This window comes from Neurospora hispaniola (genome assembly GCF_033458365.1).
Source record: "Neurospora hispaniola strain FGSC 10403 chromosome Unknown B0T23scaffold_5, whole genome shotgun sequence".
Classification (NCBI taxonomy): domain Eukaryota; kingdom Fungi; phylum Ascomycota; class Sordariomycetes; order Sordariales; family Sordariaceae; genus Neurospora; species Neurospora hispaniola.
The window spans coordinates 1,737,977-1,754,290 of NW_026944410.1; the positions used below are offsets into that span (position 1 = coordinate 1,737,977).

At 53.2% G+C, this 16,314-nt stretch overlaps 3 protein-coding genes across 3 annotated transcripts; 2 read left to right on the forward strand and 1 right to left on the reverse strand.

The window, feature by feature from the left end:
- Positions 1-643: 643 nt before the first annotated feature.
- Positions 644-7,147, reverse strand: B0T23DRAFT_443543 (uncharacterized protein; the record flags this gene model as incomplete). Its single annotated transcript, XM_062840866.1, has 5 exons — positions 644-1,447; positions 1,553-2,135; positions 2,204-6,381; positions 6,462-6,785; positions 6,976-7,147. 5 exons carry the CDS (start codon positions 7,145-7,147, stop codon positions 684-686), a joined length of 6,021 nt encoding a protein of 2,006 aa, XP_062691746.1. The 3' UTR covers positions 644-683.
- A 4,439-nt stretch (positions 7,148-11,586) lies between these two features.
- B0T23DRAFT_318958 (ERCC4 domain-containing protein) lies at positions 11,587-13,695 on the forward strand (the record flags this gene model as incomplete). The annotated part of the gene is made up of 1 exon (XM_062835097.1): positions 11,587-13,695. One exon carries the CDS (start codon positions 11,587-11,589, stop codon positions 13,693-13,695), a length of 2,109 nt encoding a protein of 702 aa, XP_062691747.1.
- Positions 13,696-14,152: 457 nt separating this feature from the next.
- On the forward strand, positions 14,153-16,283 carry B0T23DRAFT_405395 (uncharacterized protein; the record flags this gene model as incomplete). Its single annotated transcript, XM_062838993.1, has 6 exons — positions 14,153-14,248; position 14,572; positions 14,779-14,886; positions 15,030-15,700; positions 15,786-15,984; positions 16,042-16,283. 6 exons carry the CDS (start codon positions 14,153-14,155, stop codon positions 16,281-16,283), a joined length of 1,317 nt encoding a protein of 438 aa, XP_062691748.1.
- Positions 16,284-16,314: the final 31 nt, after the last annotated feature.

Below are 16,314 nucleotides of genomic sequence, written 5' to 3' on the forward strand. Positions count from 1 at the left end.
AGCCAGTGAGGGCCAGACTAGTAGTTGGGTCGGTGACGACCAGCGAATCCCTGGTGTTGTATGTTTTTTTTTCTGCCTTTTCTTTTTTTTCTTTCCCTTTCTTTCTACCTACTGTGTCCTATGCCTTTCATTCCCTCAAACCCGGCACTCGACCCTCTCTCGTTCGTACGCTATTATCATTCCTTTTTCCCCCCCCCTTCTCACAGGTAGTGTCAAGTCTACAACATCACACAAGACACCAAAGAAACAGAAAAGCTGAACAATACCAGGGTCAGCAAAAGACTAATAAATATGACGTGACTTTGTTCTTATTCTTGTTCATCTTGTTGTTTGTACAACATGGGAGGTACATACATACAGGGGCATAATGCGGATACTAAGGTATATGTAAACAAGCCAACAAGAAGTAACAAATGGCGCGCTCGAAGGGGGATATATAATAAATCGAGAAAAGAGACAAAGAACCAAAAACAAAAACGCAAAAGAGAATCGACATTGCCCATCCATTCATCCCGTTCAGTTGACCAGTTCCCATCCGATTCCCTGGCATTCCATCGCATCATCCCATGGATCTCTTTCCTTTTGCTCACTCCCTTTTCTTGAGAGGGATGATAGAGAGGGCAAAAACCAACCCCATACCCGATAGTCCAATGCTGAACTATGCTATGTGCATGGTTGGCTGCTCATGTCATGTACGAAACATCCGGATTCGCATCGATCTTCCGCTGTAGAGACATCTCCCTTTCCAACATGAGTTTCCGCTGCAACGTGCTTTCTCTCTCCAATAAGAGCTTCAGCCGGTGAAGCTGATGATAACTCCCGCCGCTTTCCCTGGCTTTTTCTTTTCTCTTCTTTGCAGCACCTTTTTCTGACGATTCCCCTCCTCCTCCTCCTCCTCCACCACCACCCCCTGCTTGCTGCTTCATCTTCCCTTTGATAATGCTCTTGCTCCTCTTCCTCCTTCTCACGGGTATCCTGAATTTGCTTTTACTTTTCTTGTTCTTCTCATTATCCGTCAACCCACAGCAATTACCGACACTCGCACCAGAAGCAACACTGCTAGCACGACTACGTCTTCCACTACCGCCACCACCGCCACCACCAGCAGCAGCAGCAGCGACGCTACCAGCGCGACTGCGCCGCCCACCAGCACTGGTAGCACTGACACGACTTGCACCACTTCCAGCCCGCCTCCGTAGGCCACCACCACCACCGCCGCCAACCCCAACACTACCGTGTAAACTAACGCCACTACCAGAACGACTGCGCCGCCCCGCCATGATGGGCATGGTGGGTATGGTAGGCATGGCAGGCGTAGGCACGGTTGTTGCAGGAGTGACCATCCCGCTGTTCACCAACCCGTTCCCACACCCACATTTGGGGCCGCAGCAACACCCGCAGCTTCTTCGGCCACAGCAACCACAACCGCAACTCCGGCCACCCCCACCTATTGATGATAAACCAAAACAACCAACGCTCGTAGCGCTTGAACTGTAGGACAAGGACGACAAGGGCAACCGGGTGCGGGCGCCCCCCTAGAAACAGTTCAGACTTCCCTTCTTCTTCTTCTTGCCCGACGCCAGGCTCTGCATCCTCTCTTCGAGGTGCTGTCGCGCCCGTTCGGCATCCACCCGCTTCTTCCGCTCCTCCTCAACCTGCTGCAGGCTCCACCGGTTGTCCACCTGGGGCTTGTCCTTGAGCTCCTTGAGCTCGGCCTCGAGCTCGCCGGCCCGGCGCTTCCAGGCGTCAGCGTCGGCCTTGATCTTAAGCTGTTGTGTCTCGAGATCGGTGAGCGCTTCTTCCAGGGTGGCAGTAAGCTGCTTCTCGGCCAAAAGGTTCTTCTCGATGATGCGGATGCGGGCTTCCTGATCTTCTTGAATGGCTTGGAACTGCTGGTTGGAAAGCGCAGCGGCAAGAATGTCCTTGGAGGGGGGACGAGGAGCGCCACTTGTAGGGGAGACGGCGCCGCTTGCGCGATCGGATGGGAGCGGTGGAAGAGGAATCGCGGGCGGGGGTGAGGGCAGGGACTGCACGGAGTTCGACTTGCGGATGGGAGAGCTCGGGTTAGGGGCGGACTTGGAGTCGGAGCGTTGAGGAACGGACGCTGCTTGTTCGGACAGCACGTTGTACTTGGTCTAAACATACGTGTCAGCAAATGGCGATGGAAGCGACTAAGGGGGATAGGTAGGGTAGGCCAACATACCTGAAGAGCGGCGTACTCCTCCCGGGCCATCTTCAACTCCTCTTCGAGCCTAATCATGGCAGCATTCGCCTCCTCCAGCTGCTGGGTCTTCTCGGACTGCAACATTGACAACCTGTTGCTCGTGATTTGCACTTGGTCGTAGTTACTCTGCAGTTGATCCTCCAGCTCCTCCACAAGACGCGAGTTCTTCTTGTTCTTCGTCTCCAGATCGACCATCTTCTTCTTGACCAGCGCCACGGATTCCTTGACAGGATAGACAGTCTTGACCTTGTCATTCTCCGTCGCCAACATGTCCGCTAGAGCGGCCTTAACAGACTCCAGTTCATTCATGACCTGGTCATTGATGGATGTGAGCTCAACAATATGCTGCTCCAGTTCGCCACGCTTCTTCTGCTCCAGGTCCACCTGATCACGGGATTCGAGGAGATCCTCGATGCGCTCCGAGAGCTTCTCGATACTAACTTCGAGGCCAAGAGCCAAAGCGACCTGAGTGGCGACCCTGAGAAGATCCTCCCGAGCATCGGTAAGTCCTTCCTCGAGACGTCTTACCTGCTCAGCATGCTTGGCCTTGAGGGCCTTCATTTCAGCCTCAACCTCCCGTCTGGAAGCGGTTCTCGCCTCTTCAAGCTCCAAAGCGTGGTTCAGCTCGAGAGCATGCAAGCTCTCCTGGTGGGCCTTGATGGTCTGCTCATGCTCAGTGATCGACTCCTCGAGCCTGTTCACGAGCTGCTTGTTGTGTTCGGCTTCGGCAGCGGCGTCGTCGCGTTCTCTGGTGGCGGCATCAAGCAGGACCTTGGTGGCCGCAGCTTGTTCTTCGGTCTGTGTAACCTTGGCCTGTGTCCTGTTGACGATCTCCTTGTAGTCATCAATCTCGCGGCGAAGGATCTCGACAAGTTCCTTGTGCTTCTTCTCCTTTGCGGCCTCATCGCCTTCGGGTTCCTTGTGTCCGTTCTGGGCAAGCTGGTCGTTGAGCGAGGTTACCTGGCCCTCAGTCTGGGCAAGTCGCGAGCTCAACATGCTGGACTGGGTCTCAGTCTCGGTAAGCTGTGTGGTTAGGAATGAGATCTGGCTCCCAAGCTCGGCCATTGAAGACTTCATCCTATTTTCCGAGTCCTGAAGGTTCTCCAAGGCAGCCTGGTGCTTGGCTTCCCAACCGCGAAGCTCGGCCTCCAGCTCAACTATCCTCTTTGCCTGTGCATCCGAATCTCCGTCAAACACCCTGGGACCAACCGAAGCAGGATCAACACCAGCCTGGTGCAGGGCATGCTGTAACTCGGAAATCTGAGCCTCCAGCTCCCTCTGCCGGATGGCGTTGGACTCCCGAAGCTCCTGCACGTGCTTCTCGCTCCTCTCCAGCTGCTCTCTGAGGCTGGAAACCATAGCCATATCCATCGGCGATGCCGCCTTCAAGCTGGACCTCTCGCGAGTCAAGCCAGAGATGATGGTCATCTTGGTCTCCATCTCCTTCTTCGCATTCGTCACATCCGCCTCCAATTCTTGGATCCTTACCGAGCGAGCATGGAGTTCGTGCATAGCGGCGTTCAAGTTGAGCTCGAAGTTGGCCATCACATCTGGATCGTGCAGATTTTCGGCTGCGATGTTGCTGAGCGTGGCGAAAGAGCGATGGGCGCGATCGATGATCATCACGTTCTGGCTGGACTTACGACGGATAACTGGAGTGCTGGTTCTTGATATGGAAGATTCCACGCTGAGAGCCTGAGCCTTTGCAATCTCCGTCTTCAGTTCTTCCACCATGTCGAGAGTCTCCTGGTGCTTCTCCTCCAGCTGAGCATACCGCGTAGCAAGTTCCCTTTCGGCAGCCTCCCTTGCAGCGGCAATGGATTTCAGTTTCTGGATCTGAGCATCGGCATCCGCTTCGTCAATCTCCGAATCGTGATGTTTGGCAGTCTCGGCACCCGAAACGTCCGTAACAACTGTATGCGAACCCAGGGCCGATGACAGCTCAGACGACAAAGATCGGTGTCCAGTCTTGGTTTCGCCTGACATCAACGACATGGGCCTCGTACCCGGTGCTGATACCGAAAGAATGGAATCCCGTACACGGCTCGGATGGCGGGCCTCGTCAACAGCATCCTGTAGCTCCGCAAGCGCCCTGAGAGCCTCCTCATGCTTAGCTTGGAGAGCGCTGTAGTCATGCAGAGTTGTCTGGTGCTCGGTACGGAGGTCGACGAGTTCCTTGGTAACGGTTTCGAACTGGTCCACAGGTACCAGTTTCGAGCCGTTCTTGCCCGCCAGTTGAGCGTGCGACGCCTTCGGTGTCGAATGGTTTGCCTTGTCCGTTGGGGTCGCATCCAAATTGTCCTCATCTTCCTCGGGAATATCCTCCTCGCTGCTCTCCCGGATTGGTTCATCGAACTGGCTTCGGTGGCTTACATGGCTCTGGCTACGCGAATGGTTGGCATAGTCTCGGCTAGCCATTTTGCGATGGCGGGCTCCGTTGGTGAGTTCATGCTCGTTCTCGGGGATGGTCGGCGGATCTTGCTGGATGTGGTCCAGTTCGTTCAGCAAGGAGTCCAGCTTTCCGAGACTGCGCTGGCGTTCAATAACCTGCTCAAGACGGTCAATTTCCCTCTGCATCAGCTCGGCATCCTGATCAGCCTCGGCGAGGCGCTCTTCCAGGGTAGAGATATAGTCCTCTGCGTTTGCTTCATTCTCGCGTACACGGGCAATCTCTTTACGCAGCTCGGTAATAATGGTGGCGTTCTTTTCTTCCCCGGAAGTATGGGTATCCAGCTTGGCCTCCAGGTCATGTAGGTAGTTCTCCGTACTAGCCTCACGATCCATGAGCTTTTGCAGCCTTGCCTGGAGTTGAGTGTTGATGGTCTCCGTATATGCACACTTCGTTTCCTTCTCGAGCAGCGTAGCCTCGGTGTTAGCGAGGGTGGCCCGAGTGCTGGCAAGGGACTGCTCGAGCGATTGGATTGTTTTCTCGTATTCAAGAACGACCTGCTCGACGGCCTGGGCGAAACTGTTTGAGCGATTTAGACGTTCGGTGGCGCTTTCACCCAAGCTTTCCTCGAGATGCTGATTCTCAGCAAACTCATTTTCCCGCGCCTTGGCCATCTCGGAAATCAGCTTCGCATGTCGCTGGGATAGCGTGGTATAGTTTTCCCTGGCGTCCAGTAGCTGGTTCTGGAGCTCTGCCTCCCGTTCATTCTGCCGCTCGGACCTCTCCCCAGGAGCAAGCAACATGCTACGTCTGTCACCCCCGCCCCTTTCCGAGCTCCGAATCTGCTCTCGCAGGAACGCAACCTCGGCCTTCAAACGCTCGATAATGGCCTGTTTGTCGCCCTCGTCCACCTGTTGTATCCTCGGCTTGCTTTGAATGGCTCGCGCTCTCTGGGCATATTGTACCGTGTTGAGTGTTTCGCTAAGGTGGAATTCGGCCTGGGTAACGCAAGCAATCATGTACGTAATGGCATTTCCACCCAAAGAATCTTGAAGCAAGCGAGTGAGCTTCGAATCTCGGTACGACACATGCGCTCCTGGTTGCCGTGACGAAAGCTGCGATATAACCTTGCCTAGGGCGGCCAGACCAGCATTGATCGAGATACCCTCCTTGGCACGCTCGCCTTGGGCACCGGTATTCTTGAGACGTTCGCTACCGGCCAAATCGACGAAATGCATCTTGCTATCGGTGGTGACCATGGCTTCCGTACCGGACATGGCCTCGAGCGGCATCGACATGCGTCTATCTGTGGGCGCCGTGGGACCCTTGGCTCCTTTTCGTACCAAGTTAAGGCTGAAGACGGCATGGGATCTCGAAGATCGGGCATTGATTGCTGTCGCATCGGTCTGGCGGAGTGCTGAACCCTGGGCTAAAACATTCATCAGATCGTCGACCGAGTTGACCTCGACCTGCTGCAAGCCGGTGAGGATGATGTTCCCCTTGACATCCTCACGGATGGTGACGGTGCCGCGCTCATGCTGCGGAATGTGCTCTGGAATTAGAAGATCTCGCAGGGTTTCGTTGTAAATCTCGACGTAAGTCGCAGTCAGTTTCCAATCCTTGTCGATATTGGAGGGCTGAAGCATGGCAACTCTCGAAGGGGCACGCAGCTGGGACATGGAACTCCGTTTCGAAGCCGCGCCTTGGGACTTTGGACTTGAGCCGTCCAGCTTTTCAAACAGGGCGATAGCGGCCCGGGGGATCACTCCTACACGTGCAGTTAGCACGCAAGCTTCTTGGTGGGGAGGTCACCTGCATGTCTCAGAGGCCGGTGCCAGGTGCACTTACCCATGGCCTCTAGGTCTTCCTGCACATCGGGGCCTGCAGTACCCATCGTGTATGACTTGCCGGCGCCCGACTGGCCGTAGGCGAGAAGCGAGACATTGTAACCCTGTGTGAAAGCATTTACACAGTCGCTCAGATACTCCCATACGCCCTCCTGGTCGACCTCGGGACCAAAAACCCTGTCAAACACGAACAACTTGCGGCCCTGTGGTGAATCGATGGCTACTCCGGTCTCTCCTTGGACTTGCACCATTGACCGCTGAAAGCGTTGTGGGACAAGATCGTATCCTGGATCGTCTGGACCCAGGGGCGGCCTCACGCGCACCGCTACAGAAGGGAAAATGCGGTGTCAGCATCCAAGTTGTTCATGTCCTCTTTTTTTTTGCAGGCGGGAGTGGCTGCTTCTCTCGGCGTTGCCGTGCAGTTGCCGGAATACCACAGCTGGAATGCTCTACAATAGGGAGCCACCAGGGGGTAGGTAAAGAAAAGGGGGTACGGATGCTGTGGGGGTACGTACCGACTCTGACTGCAGTCTTGACATCGTCGTCCGACGCTCGACTCCCACCACCAGTTTTGCTGGTAATGCTCATGCGGCTGCTGCTTCTCTGTGTTGGCCGAACCATGGCGCTCATGGGTCGCTGAGGCAAGCTGGAGCCGCCCGGGGAATTTGGAGGAGAGGCGAAGTCCATTGTTTTATCGTTTTATGATGGATTTTTCCTTGGAAGCGAATGGACGGCTTGTGGGATTGCCGTTTGGACCTCAGGCTTGGGTACCGCTGGACGGGCCAATGCGACGGCGCAATACCACCTGCAAGTCTGCACTACCGCCCAGGTCGAATTGGTCCCCAGCGTCACACACACTCCTGTGCGCCTGGCTACACTGCTGCTTGATAGTTGGGCCAAGATATAGGGAGCGACGGATAGCGAATGACGGTCGGCAGCCAAACGGGATGAGATGGGCTTGGGTTCGGGCTGCTCGGCGGCTTGTTGGGTTCAAAGTAACGACTGATCACCAATAGGGGTTGGACGTTTGTTGTGAGTGATGCTGGAATCGGATATGCGCTGCAAGGGATGGCCTGAAGGTATAGATAGAATAGTCGTCTCTCCTGAGTCTTGGTCTCGTGAAATATCTCCTCCGTCGGGTATCTCGTAATTAGTGTATGGTTTGACGTTGGGATGCTTCTGGGATTTTGGACTGGACAAAAGGAGGGACTGCTTGCTGTATGTTGATATGTAGAGGAGATGATGGAATGGCGGACTGCGGACCCCTCGCGGGGAGGCGGGTGTTATCCAGCTTTAATTTGCACAACGGGCGTCATATGTTCCAGCTGGTTGCGAAAGGTGTTGGACTGGTGTCGGGAGTGGATGTGTTATCGATACCGGCCTGGTTTCTTTTTTTTGTTTTTAGTATTTTTAAATCGCCCAAAGTCGAGGAGCGGGCACGATGTTAGCAACTGAAAGCAAAATGCTGCAAAATCATTTAAAAAAAAAGTGGTTCAGGATCTCTGGGCTGAAAGTGGTTTGGGGGACTCTTGCTTGTTTATTTGATTGCGTCGACCGACTGACCAGGATGTAGACGGCGTCGCAAATTACCAACGCTACCGACAAGGTATCGATGTAGCAGAGCGCAGCTAGCACGGGTACCCCCCACTCAGGTCACGACCACTAGCAACTCTCCCATCCACTGCCATCCCCTGAACACTGGAGAGGAAGGAACGGAAGCAACGAGAATCGCATCTGATTGGGATCCGGTCACGGTCAAGCCCTTCCGCTCGAGTTAGTACACTTTGGGAACTTGGCCCTGGCTAGGTGCTTGCTTGCCTTGACCAGATCGGGAGCGAATGAGAAATCATTTTCCATGTCTCGCTGATCGTGCACCTCACACACGGGACCTGACGGACTCTGAGAGACAGACAGACGACTATCTGCCTACCTAGTAGTAGGTCACCGGGTGGGTGCAATTCTCCTGTTCCCAGCTGGGTGATTTGCTAGGAAGGGAAATGGGCAAGAAAACAAACATGAGGCGTCGCAATCGTTTGCACCGGTACCATAACAGCCAGAGTCGTCAAGCCGCCAACGAGATGGCGAGATGATTAAGGGGCACCCGCGCTTGCTTCTTTTCCCTTTCCAGCAACAGCACCCTCTCCACATCACGTATGTGTATCTGCATGCGCGGCATGTTGTGAGATAGTCGCAACCACAGCCAGCGAACGTGGGATGCGAGGCTCTGTATAACACTGCGCATCTGTCGAGACTTGGCAGATGTTGCATCACATCAGATGAACACATGGACCCCTTTTTCTTGGGAAAGCTAAAAGCCCGCCTTGAACGCCCGTCACACATGATTCACGCAATCGCTACTTACTGCAAACAACAACCAGAAAGCAACAGCAAGGCCTACAATAGCGAGGATATTTAGAGACACATGAAAATACCCATCTGTATATAGTGTATAGCTCAATACCTCTAGGTATGGGTTCTGTCTGCCTTTGCGGGGTGCCTGGGAAACCCCAAAAGTGCACCCGCTATCGCCAAACTTCCCCTAAGATCATCGCTTTGTCTTTCCCTCCTTGGCCCTAACCACCCGACCCAGTCCACCACCAACTCCCATTCTGGAAGCCTTCCCTTGGTGGTGTTAATTCAGGGGTGCATGAGCGCTATCAAGGACACGGGCATGGGGCTAATTCTAGTGTAGGTAGTGGATGGGATGAACCTTCCGACGTTAGCGACAGTGGGGTGTCGAAACCGTGTGTGTGATAAAGCGGATGACTGCAAGCCGGTTAAAGCGACTGCACAATCGGTAAGTGCGACTGTGTGGAGCCAGCAGCAGCTTCAACCAACCAAGGTGCAAGTCACTTCTAGCAACCCAGATGAGTGGTTAGGATTCGCGGTTAAAGGCAAGCGTGGAAAAGAAGATCTAGTGCTAGGAAAAAGATGGCTCGCTTTGAGTATGCAAAACGGGGACGGGATGCGGGACTTCTGGTGGTGGTTGCAAGCTCCCGGGATTTTGGTGGTCTTGACTCGAGTCGCCCAGTTTGTAAGGCCCCACACAGTCGCACTGACCGATCGTACTAGAGGTACTGTAGTCGCTATAACCAGCTCCGCGGACACACAAAAGCCGCCAAAGCAACGGGTCTGCAGGTACGCAGCACAAAGTCAGGCACGCTTTTCAGGAACACAAATCCAAGTGGAATTCACTGCTAGCAAGACATGTGCTCAGGGCGCCGAATCAAGGCGGGCCCTTCTGCCCAATCAACAGCCGACATCCGACAGCGACTCAAAAGACGCGCATCAGCTCGATACGGGATGATGCCAGAGCGCGGGGTGCGCTTCCCGTCTATCGTCTGATGGGGTGCCTTGATTACATATCGCTCTGTATCTTGTCCTCGCCGTCGGAACGAGCGGTCTGTGCGGAATCAGACATCAATAATGGGTGGAACAGGTGCAATCCATCTACCGGCACCACGGGTACATACTGTCATGAAAAGCATGTTGAGGGTCTCAGGTTCCCGCCGGGCTTCGGAGAAACTAGTCTGGCAGGCTCCGCATACCTTATCCCTTCTAGACGTAGCCTAGGGCGTGGATATAGCATCGTGAAGATCGGATGGCCTGATGTTCTTGTTACCGATGCTGCCTTGCCATCGTCGGCCATGTGAAAACCTCAAGAAGAGGGCGACACTTGTACAAGAGGTTTATCACGAGAATTTACACATACATATAGACATTGCGTAGTGCACAGAGGAACAGTCGTGGCATGCATCTTCGAACCCAGCTTGCCTACCCGTGCCCTACAACGGCAACAGTCTCCCAAATGAGGTCATGCTCCGGATTCGTTTGCTCTCTCATCTCCAGAAGCACTGACGCCTCGGTGGCACTTGGATGGGGACCTGTGACCGTGCACCTGCGTTAGCTTCCCCGTTGGAAATTTAAAGCCCCTGTCAGTCTGTCAGTCAGTTCGAGCCCGTTCAACGTCTTTCGCTTCGCCCATGGGAAAGAGAAGGAAATGAAAGACGAATGAGGAAGACAGGAAGAGATTACGGCGGCGCGCTCTGGCTGCCCGTCTTTGGCATGTTGCTGGGTGTGTATTCGGATGGGGTTCGATAAGAGCGGGCAAACATACTGCCATTGGACGACCGAACGACAAATCCACGTGCAAGCAGACCACGATTCTTTGCATTTTAGAGATGCAGGGATTCGAAGATGAAGGACAGACATCTCATCTAACCTCGTTGTGTATGCGCGAAGAAACCGTGATGGGAGCAGAGATCTATCCTTCATAAAACGGGCGAGTGTTGAGGACTGCCAACAGCACGGTGAAGCTGACTCTTTTCGATACGGTGTGTCCGAATGGGTCACTGAAACTGTCTCGTGTGAAAAGCGGGAAGCATATGGAGTCTCGGATGGAGAAAGATGAGCTTCCTCAGTCTCTTCCATTCCATTGATCACGTTTCTCGCTTCGTCTTTAGTGGCCCACTATGGCCGGTTATGACGGCGTTTTATACACTCCACAGACAGACCATGGACATTTGAATCCGGGGGCCGGGGCAAAGAGGTCGTCGATCAGTCGGCCGTCGGTCATTGCGATCGATGGTGCGAGCACGGGGTCGGCCTGGTAAAATGGAGAAAGCGAGGAGCAGCGATTCGATGATAACAAACAACGGGAACGGCCGAGTGGAGAGCGGGGTCTGATTAAGCTCAGATCACGTGAAGCCCGCGTCAGGTTCGTGCTTCGAACCTCGACCCGTCGCGTCAACATGTCGTTACACTATGCGACCGCACCGCACCGCACTGCATTGCATTGCATCCCGTTACGCTGTCGCAACGTCGTCGCCCGTCGTGCTGTGGCAACTAGACAATACTAGTCGCAAGACAAACACGAGCCGAAGCGATACTTCGCGACTGTCTGCAAACGGAGCATAGGCCGAGAGCCGCCCGCCCCCCCAAACAAACGGCCAGCACGCAACTGTCCGCGTCATTTGTCCCCACCAGTGACTCGTGTCATGGAGAGACACAAACAGCCTTTACCGAGTTTCCACGCGCCATCAAAACCTTGAGCCATGCCCCCAGAGGTCATATCCCTTCTCTCCAGCCCAGAGGTGGAACCTCAATCAACATTAGTTACCAACAACATGTTGTCGCATGTCCCGCCCAGCGCACAGAAGCATGTCCTCGATGATGACCTAGACTACGACAATTTTGACCTCACAGCCGATGACGTCCCGCCAATATCTACCTCCAAAACTCCCGCCAGGAAAGAACCAGGACTCAGTACCGTTGATCTCACGGGAGACAGTCAAGAATTGAAGTCCATCCAGGGCCCTGCTCGAACTATGACCCAGAAGAAAACTCCAGAACTCGACATTGATATATCATCGGACGGTTTTCTCGATATTGACAGTGTCACCAGATCGACAATCGGAGGCGAGCGAACAAGCGAGCCAGCTAGGAAGCGACAACGCTTGTCCCCAGTCTCAGAGTCCAACAGCCCGAAGCCTCGGTTGGGGTCATCACGAAATGGCAGCAGTAGGGTAATAGAGGATTTTGAGTCTTCCACATCTCCCCATATTTCCAGCCGAAATATATCCAAAGCGGCGAAACCCACCTATCATCACAATGACGACGATGGTGATCCCTTCGCAAGCCCGCCCCCAAGGTTCACCCGAGAACAAAAAGGGAAAGGACCTGCTTCTGCAACAGTCACACCAGATGTTATCAACATAGATGATTCCGACGACGATGACCCATTCGCGGACTCTCCGCTGAAAGTCAATCCGAATCCACGAGGACCGCCAAGGGCGGCAACAACAGCAGCAGCATGGGATCCCATATCAAGCTCGGCCCCCCTTCCAGCGAAACCTAGTCCTCACCGCTCCCTAGGAAGAAGTCAATCAGGGTTCAGTCCTCCCGAAAACTCGGATGAGGACGTAGGCGCGGACCCTCTATCCAACGACGAAGATGACTTTCCAGACATATCCGACCTCCGCTTCCCAGCTAGTCGCTCAGGGAATGATCTATCGGGACCTACGAAAAGACCATTCACCAAGTCCGCATCTACAACAACGGGAGCGACAAGGACGAAGCCTGCAAAAGGAGGTGCGAAGAAAACGGCCGAGGAACGAGCCAGGGAAAGAGAAGATAAAGCCCTCGAGAAGAAGAGCGCAGCAGAACGAAAAAGGCAAGAAAAAGAGCGCGAGAAGCAACAAAAGGCCGAAGAGAAACAGCGCGCTGCCGCCCGTGCAGAAGCCAACAAGCTGAAGATCAGAAAGGAAATCGCCACCCCTGAGATGATCGTGGATCTTCCGTCTAGCCTCCCTCCAGCTACCAAGATCCAAATCGAAGAATTTCTGAAGAAGATCGATGTCAAGGAAATCAATACCTGGACCTCCCCAGTCGATAACGTCGTGCGCTGGCGCCGCGCGGTCAAATCCCGTTACAACGAGGAACGCCACCACTATGACCCGATTCCCGAAACCATCGAGACCGAGAAGATCATCCTGGTCATCCTCCCCGCCGCCGAATTCGCTAAGCTCGCAATGGGCGCCGAGGGCCACAATCTCGAAGCGCACGTACTCAAGGTGCAACGCCATTTCCCTAATCACCAAACCATCTACCTCATCGAAGGCCTAAAGAAACTCCTCTCCTCAAACCGTAATAAGCGCAACAATGACTTTGCCTCTGTCGTCCGCTCCCGCCTAGCCGAGGACGAATCCGCATCAACATCCTCTTCCCGCCGGACTAATAAGAAAAACGATCCCCCCATGACTATCAGCGAATCCCAAATCGACGCCGCCCTCCTTCGACTCCAACTCCTCTATTCCATACAAATCCAAGAAACCACATGCCTCCAGGACACCGCCCACCAGCTACAGCTCTTCACCCAAAATGTCGCCGTCGCGCCCTACAAACGGCATCAAGAAGACTACTTGATGAAGTCGGCCGGGTTCTGCATGGATAGCGGACAGGTGCGGACGGCTATTGGAACTGAGGAAGCGTACGTGCGCATGCTGCAGGAGGTGGCGAGGATCACGGCGCCGATTGCCATGGGGATTGCGAATGTATATCCCAGGGTTGGACAACTAGTTCGGGCGTTGGAGGAGGGAGGTCCGGGGACGTTGGAGGATGTCAGGAGGGTGATCAATAAGGAAAGGGAGGTTGGGGAGAAGAGGGTCGGGAAGGCGGTCAGCAAGAGGCTTTGGAAGATCTTTACGGGGAGGGATGAGATGAGTACGGAGGTTTGAAGAATGCTGCGATGTACGGGATCCTGGCTTTACCGAATGATGTCGATGGGTGCGCTTCGCCCTAAAACTAAGTAGTATTGGGTATATACGTCGCATACATCCGGGTAGCTGATGGGCGGTGCAGCGTGGCTGTGCTTAAGATAGATACCATTCGAACACCGGTCACAAGAGACTGGCCAAAGGCGCTGCCCAACCTTCCTACTATGCAGCGGGGCTGAGCACGATGCGAGTTTTCACCAGACAATATGAACCAATCGCAAGTTCCGTTGCGAGTTTGGGTATCACACTTTGATTGACACCCGACAAGACGTGGTCGTGGCTGAGATGGCGAGTGTGGGTCTGGAAGCTGTCTGCCTCACACAACCAGCTGTTGACTTCTACATAAAGACCTTGGATATGGTGCTGTGAATTTGTGATAGCTATGAGGGTATGGGTGTCATGCACCTGAGATCGAGCAATGGAGCGCTACTTCTCTCACAATCCTTTTGCCTCGCCAGAGCACACCCATACGACACGCGCAGAGGTATCCTGCCTTAAAGTGGTCAACTATACGGTAAGATGATTGTTTCTTTCACTTCTGCCTGTCCTCTGCGGTGTGTAGTCACCCAGTATCGACACATCCAGATCCTGTCTACGTTTGAGGATATCCAAAGGCGCTTTTACAGCTCGGAATAGGGATGTTGCTGACGGTGAAAGTATAGGACTCGAGATGCAATAATGTGGAAGAATGTTCTCTTCCTGATGATGAAGGGATCTTGAATTTTGTGAACGGCCAAGTATTTACCCATGTTCCTTTGTGTCCCATTTACTTAGACCGGGGACTTTCCCTTTATTGCGTGATTTAACTGGAATCGCTGACATTCGAGCCTTTCTCAGGGTCAGTTTGCGCCAAAAGAGGTGCCAGATGGCGTCACTATCAAGGGTCAAGTCCGTTGTCTGATGCAAGTCAAGATCTGTCAATGTACTAAATCTGCCTCGAATTGTGCTAACGCCAGACCAGACTATACGAACCTAAATTGTCCATCGCGACACTCGCGGACAAAGCTCAAGACGTATGGTTCTTACCGCCAAATACCTACCAAGTCATGATGGAAAACCTGAGATTGCCATTGCTCTCTTTGGATATTGACAGAACAATTGGCTCATTCTTCGACTTGGAATTTGCAGAGGAAAACAATGAGTCCCTTATGCGTGAGTTACCTTCTGCACTGCCTTGGAAACCCATATCTATGGCTAGATATGGCGCAACGGCCATTTAAGTTGAACGTCGAGCCCTCAAGCTGTGTGTGTGTGTGTGTGTGTGTGTGTGTGATAGGTGCTGACTGTTGCTAAAGGTATTGTATTCCGACATCAGGTTCAACGAATATATATGTATATGCGAGAGGACTCTGCTTACTCGCACTGCTACGAGGACAAGATTGAGCTTTTCCTTACCTACGCATTTAGTAGCAACGAGACGACAGCACTTTTTCGCTTGAACGAGGGGTTTGGAAGACTGGACATGCGCAAGGACATGAGCAAATGCTTCGACGAAATCAGCAGAATTACTTGCAAGGTTGCTCACCCGCTGACTCTACCTTACATCATGATTCGCAGTGTTAGACTTCGATTGAACCAAAGACACCTCGATGCTGCATCGATGGCTGAACAAATGGAACTCATCCTCGCGTGTAACACGCGTGAAGTCAAGCATGGTGTTAGGAGGATATTTACAAACAGGCCGAATTCATGGAACTTTCGGCGTATTGGGAGGTATTGGCCGGACAATCGCCGAAGCATGATATCAATATTGAGTTCCGCAGCAGCACTGTGTAAGGCCATCGATGAACTTCGAGAAGCAATGGCGTCTTTCTGGTCTAGACTCTCTGATAAAGAAAAGTCATCCGAGATGACTGCCATTCACACCCGATTAGCCAGGGGTTTGAAGGAAGAGCGGGCTCAGTTAGACAGCATTGTGGGCTTTACTCGTCAGTTGGAGCAGCGCATGCATGCTTTGGAAAGCTCGGTAAGTCTCATCAGGTCAGGCAAGAGCGCTTGACACGGGTCCGCCAAACAGATAAGGGATGATGTTAATGTAGGATGACGACTAGATTCATATTATGGCCCTGGAGCACTCTCAGAGAAACGGGCAGTTGAACATGGCTACCGCGCAATGGCAAATTGACCTCAGCACAACGACTACTCGAGATTCCAAGACAATGAAGGGTCTGGCATTCATGGGTGCCCTATTCCTTCCTGGGACCTTTATGTCGGCGATCTTTAGTATGCCTTTCTTTGAGTTCAAGATTGGTAGGCTATATATGTCCGTATCATATTCTCGGCTAATTGAACTGACAAATTTCTCAGATAAGCTATGGGTTTACTTCGCTGCAACCGTCCCACTTACCACTCTCACCATTGCCGTTTGGGTGATGTATGAAATATCGCAACAGCGCAATGCACGCGCTAAGCGTATTGTCATGAAGAAAGTCATCGCAGAGCTACAAGATAACGTAGAAGAAGCATTAAGGACGGACACTAACGAGACCACCCACTTCTCTATATACCTACACGAGCAAGGATTCTCAAACGTCCGGGTAAGGTGTTAGTACCTTTCGCGGGCGGTCTTTACGTAAAACC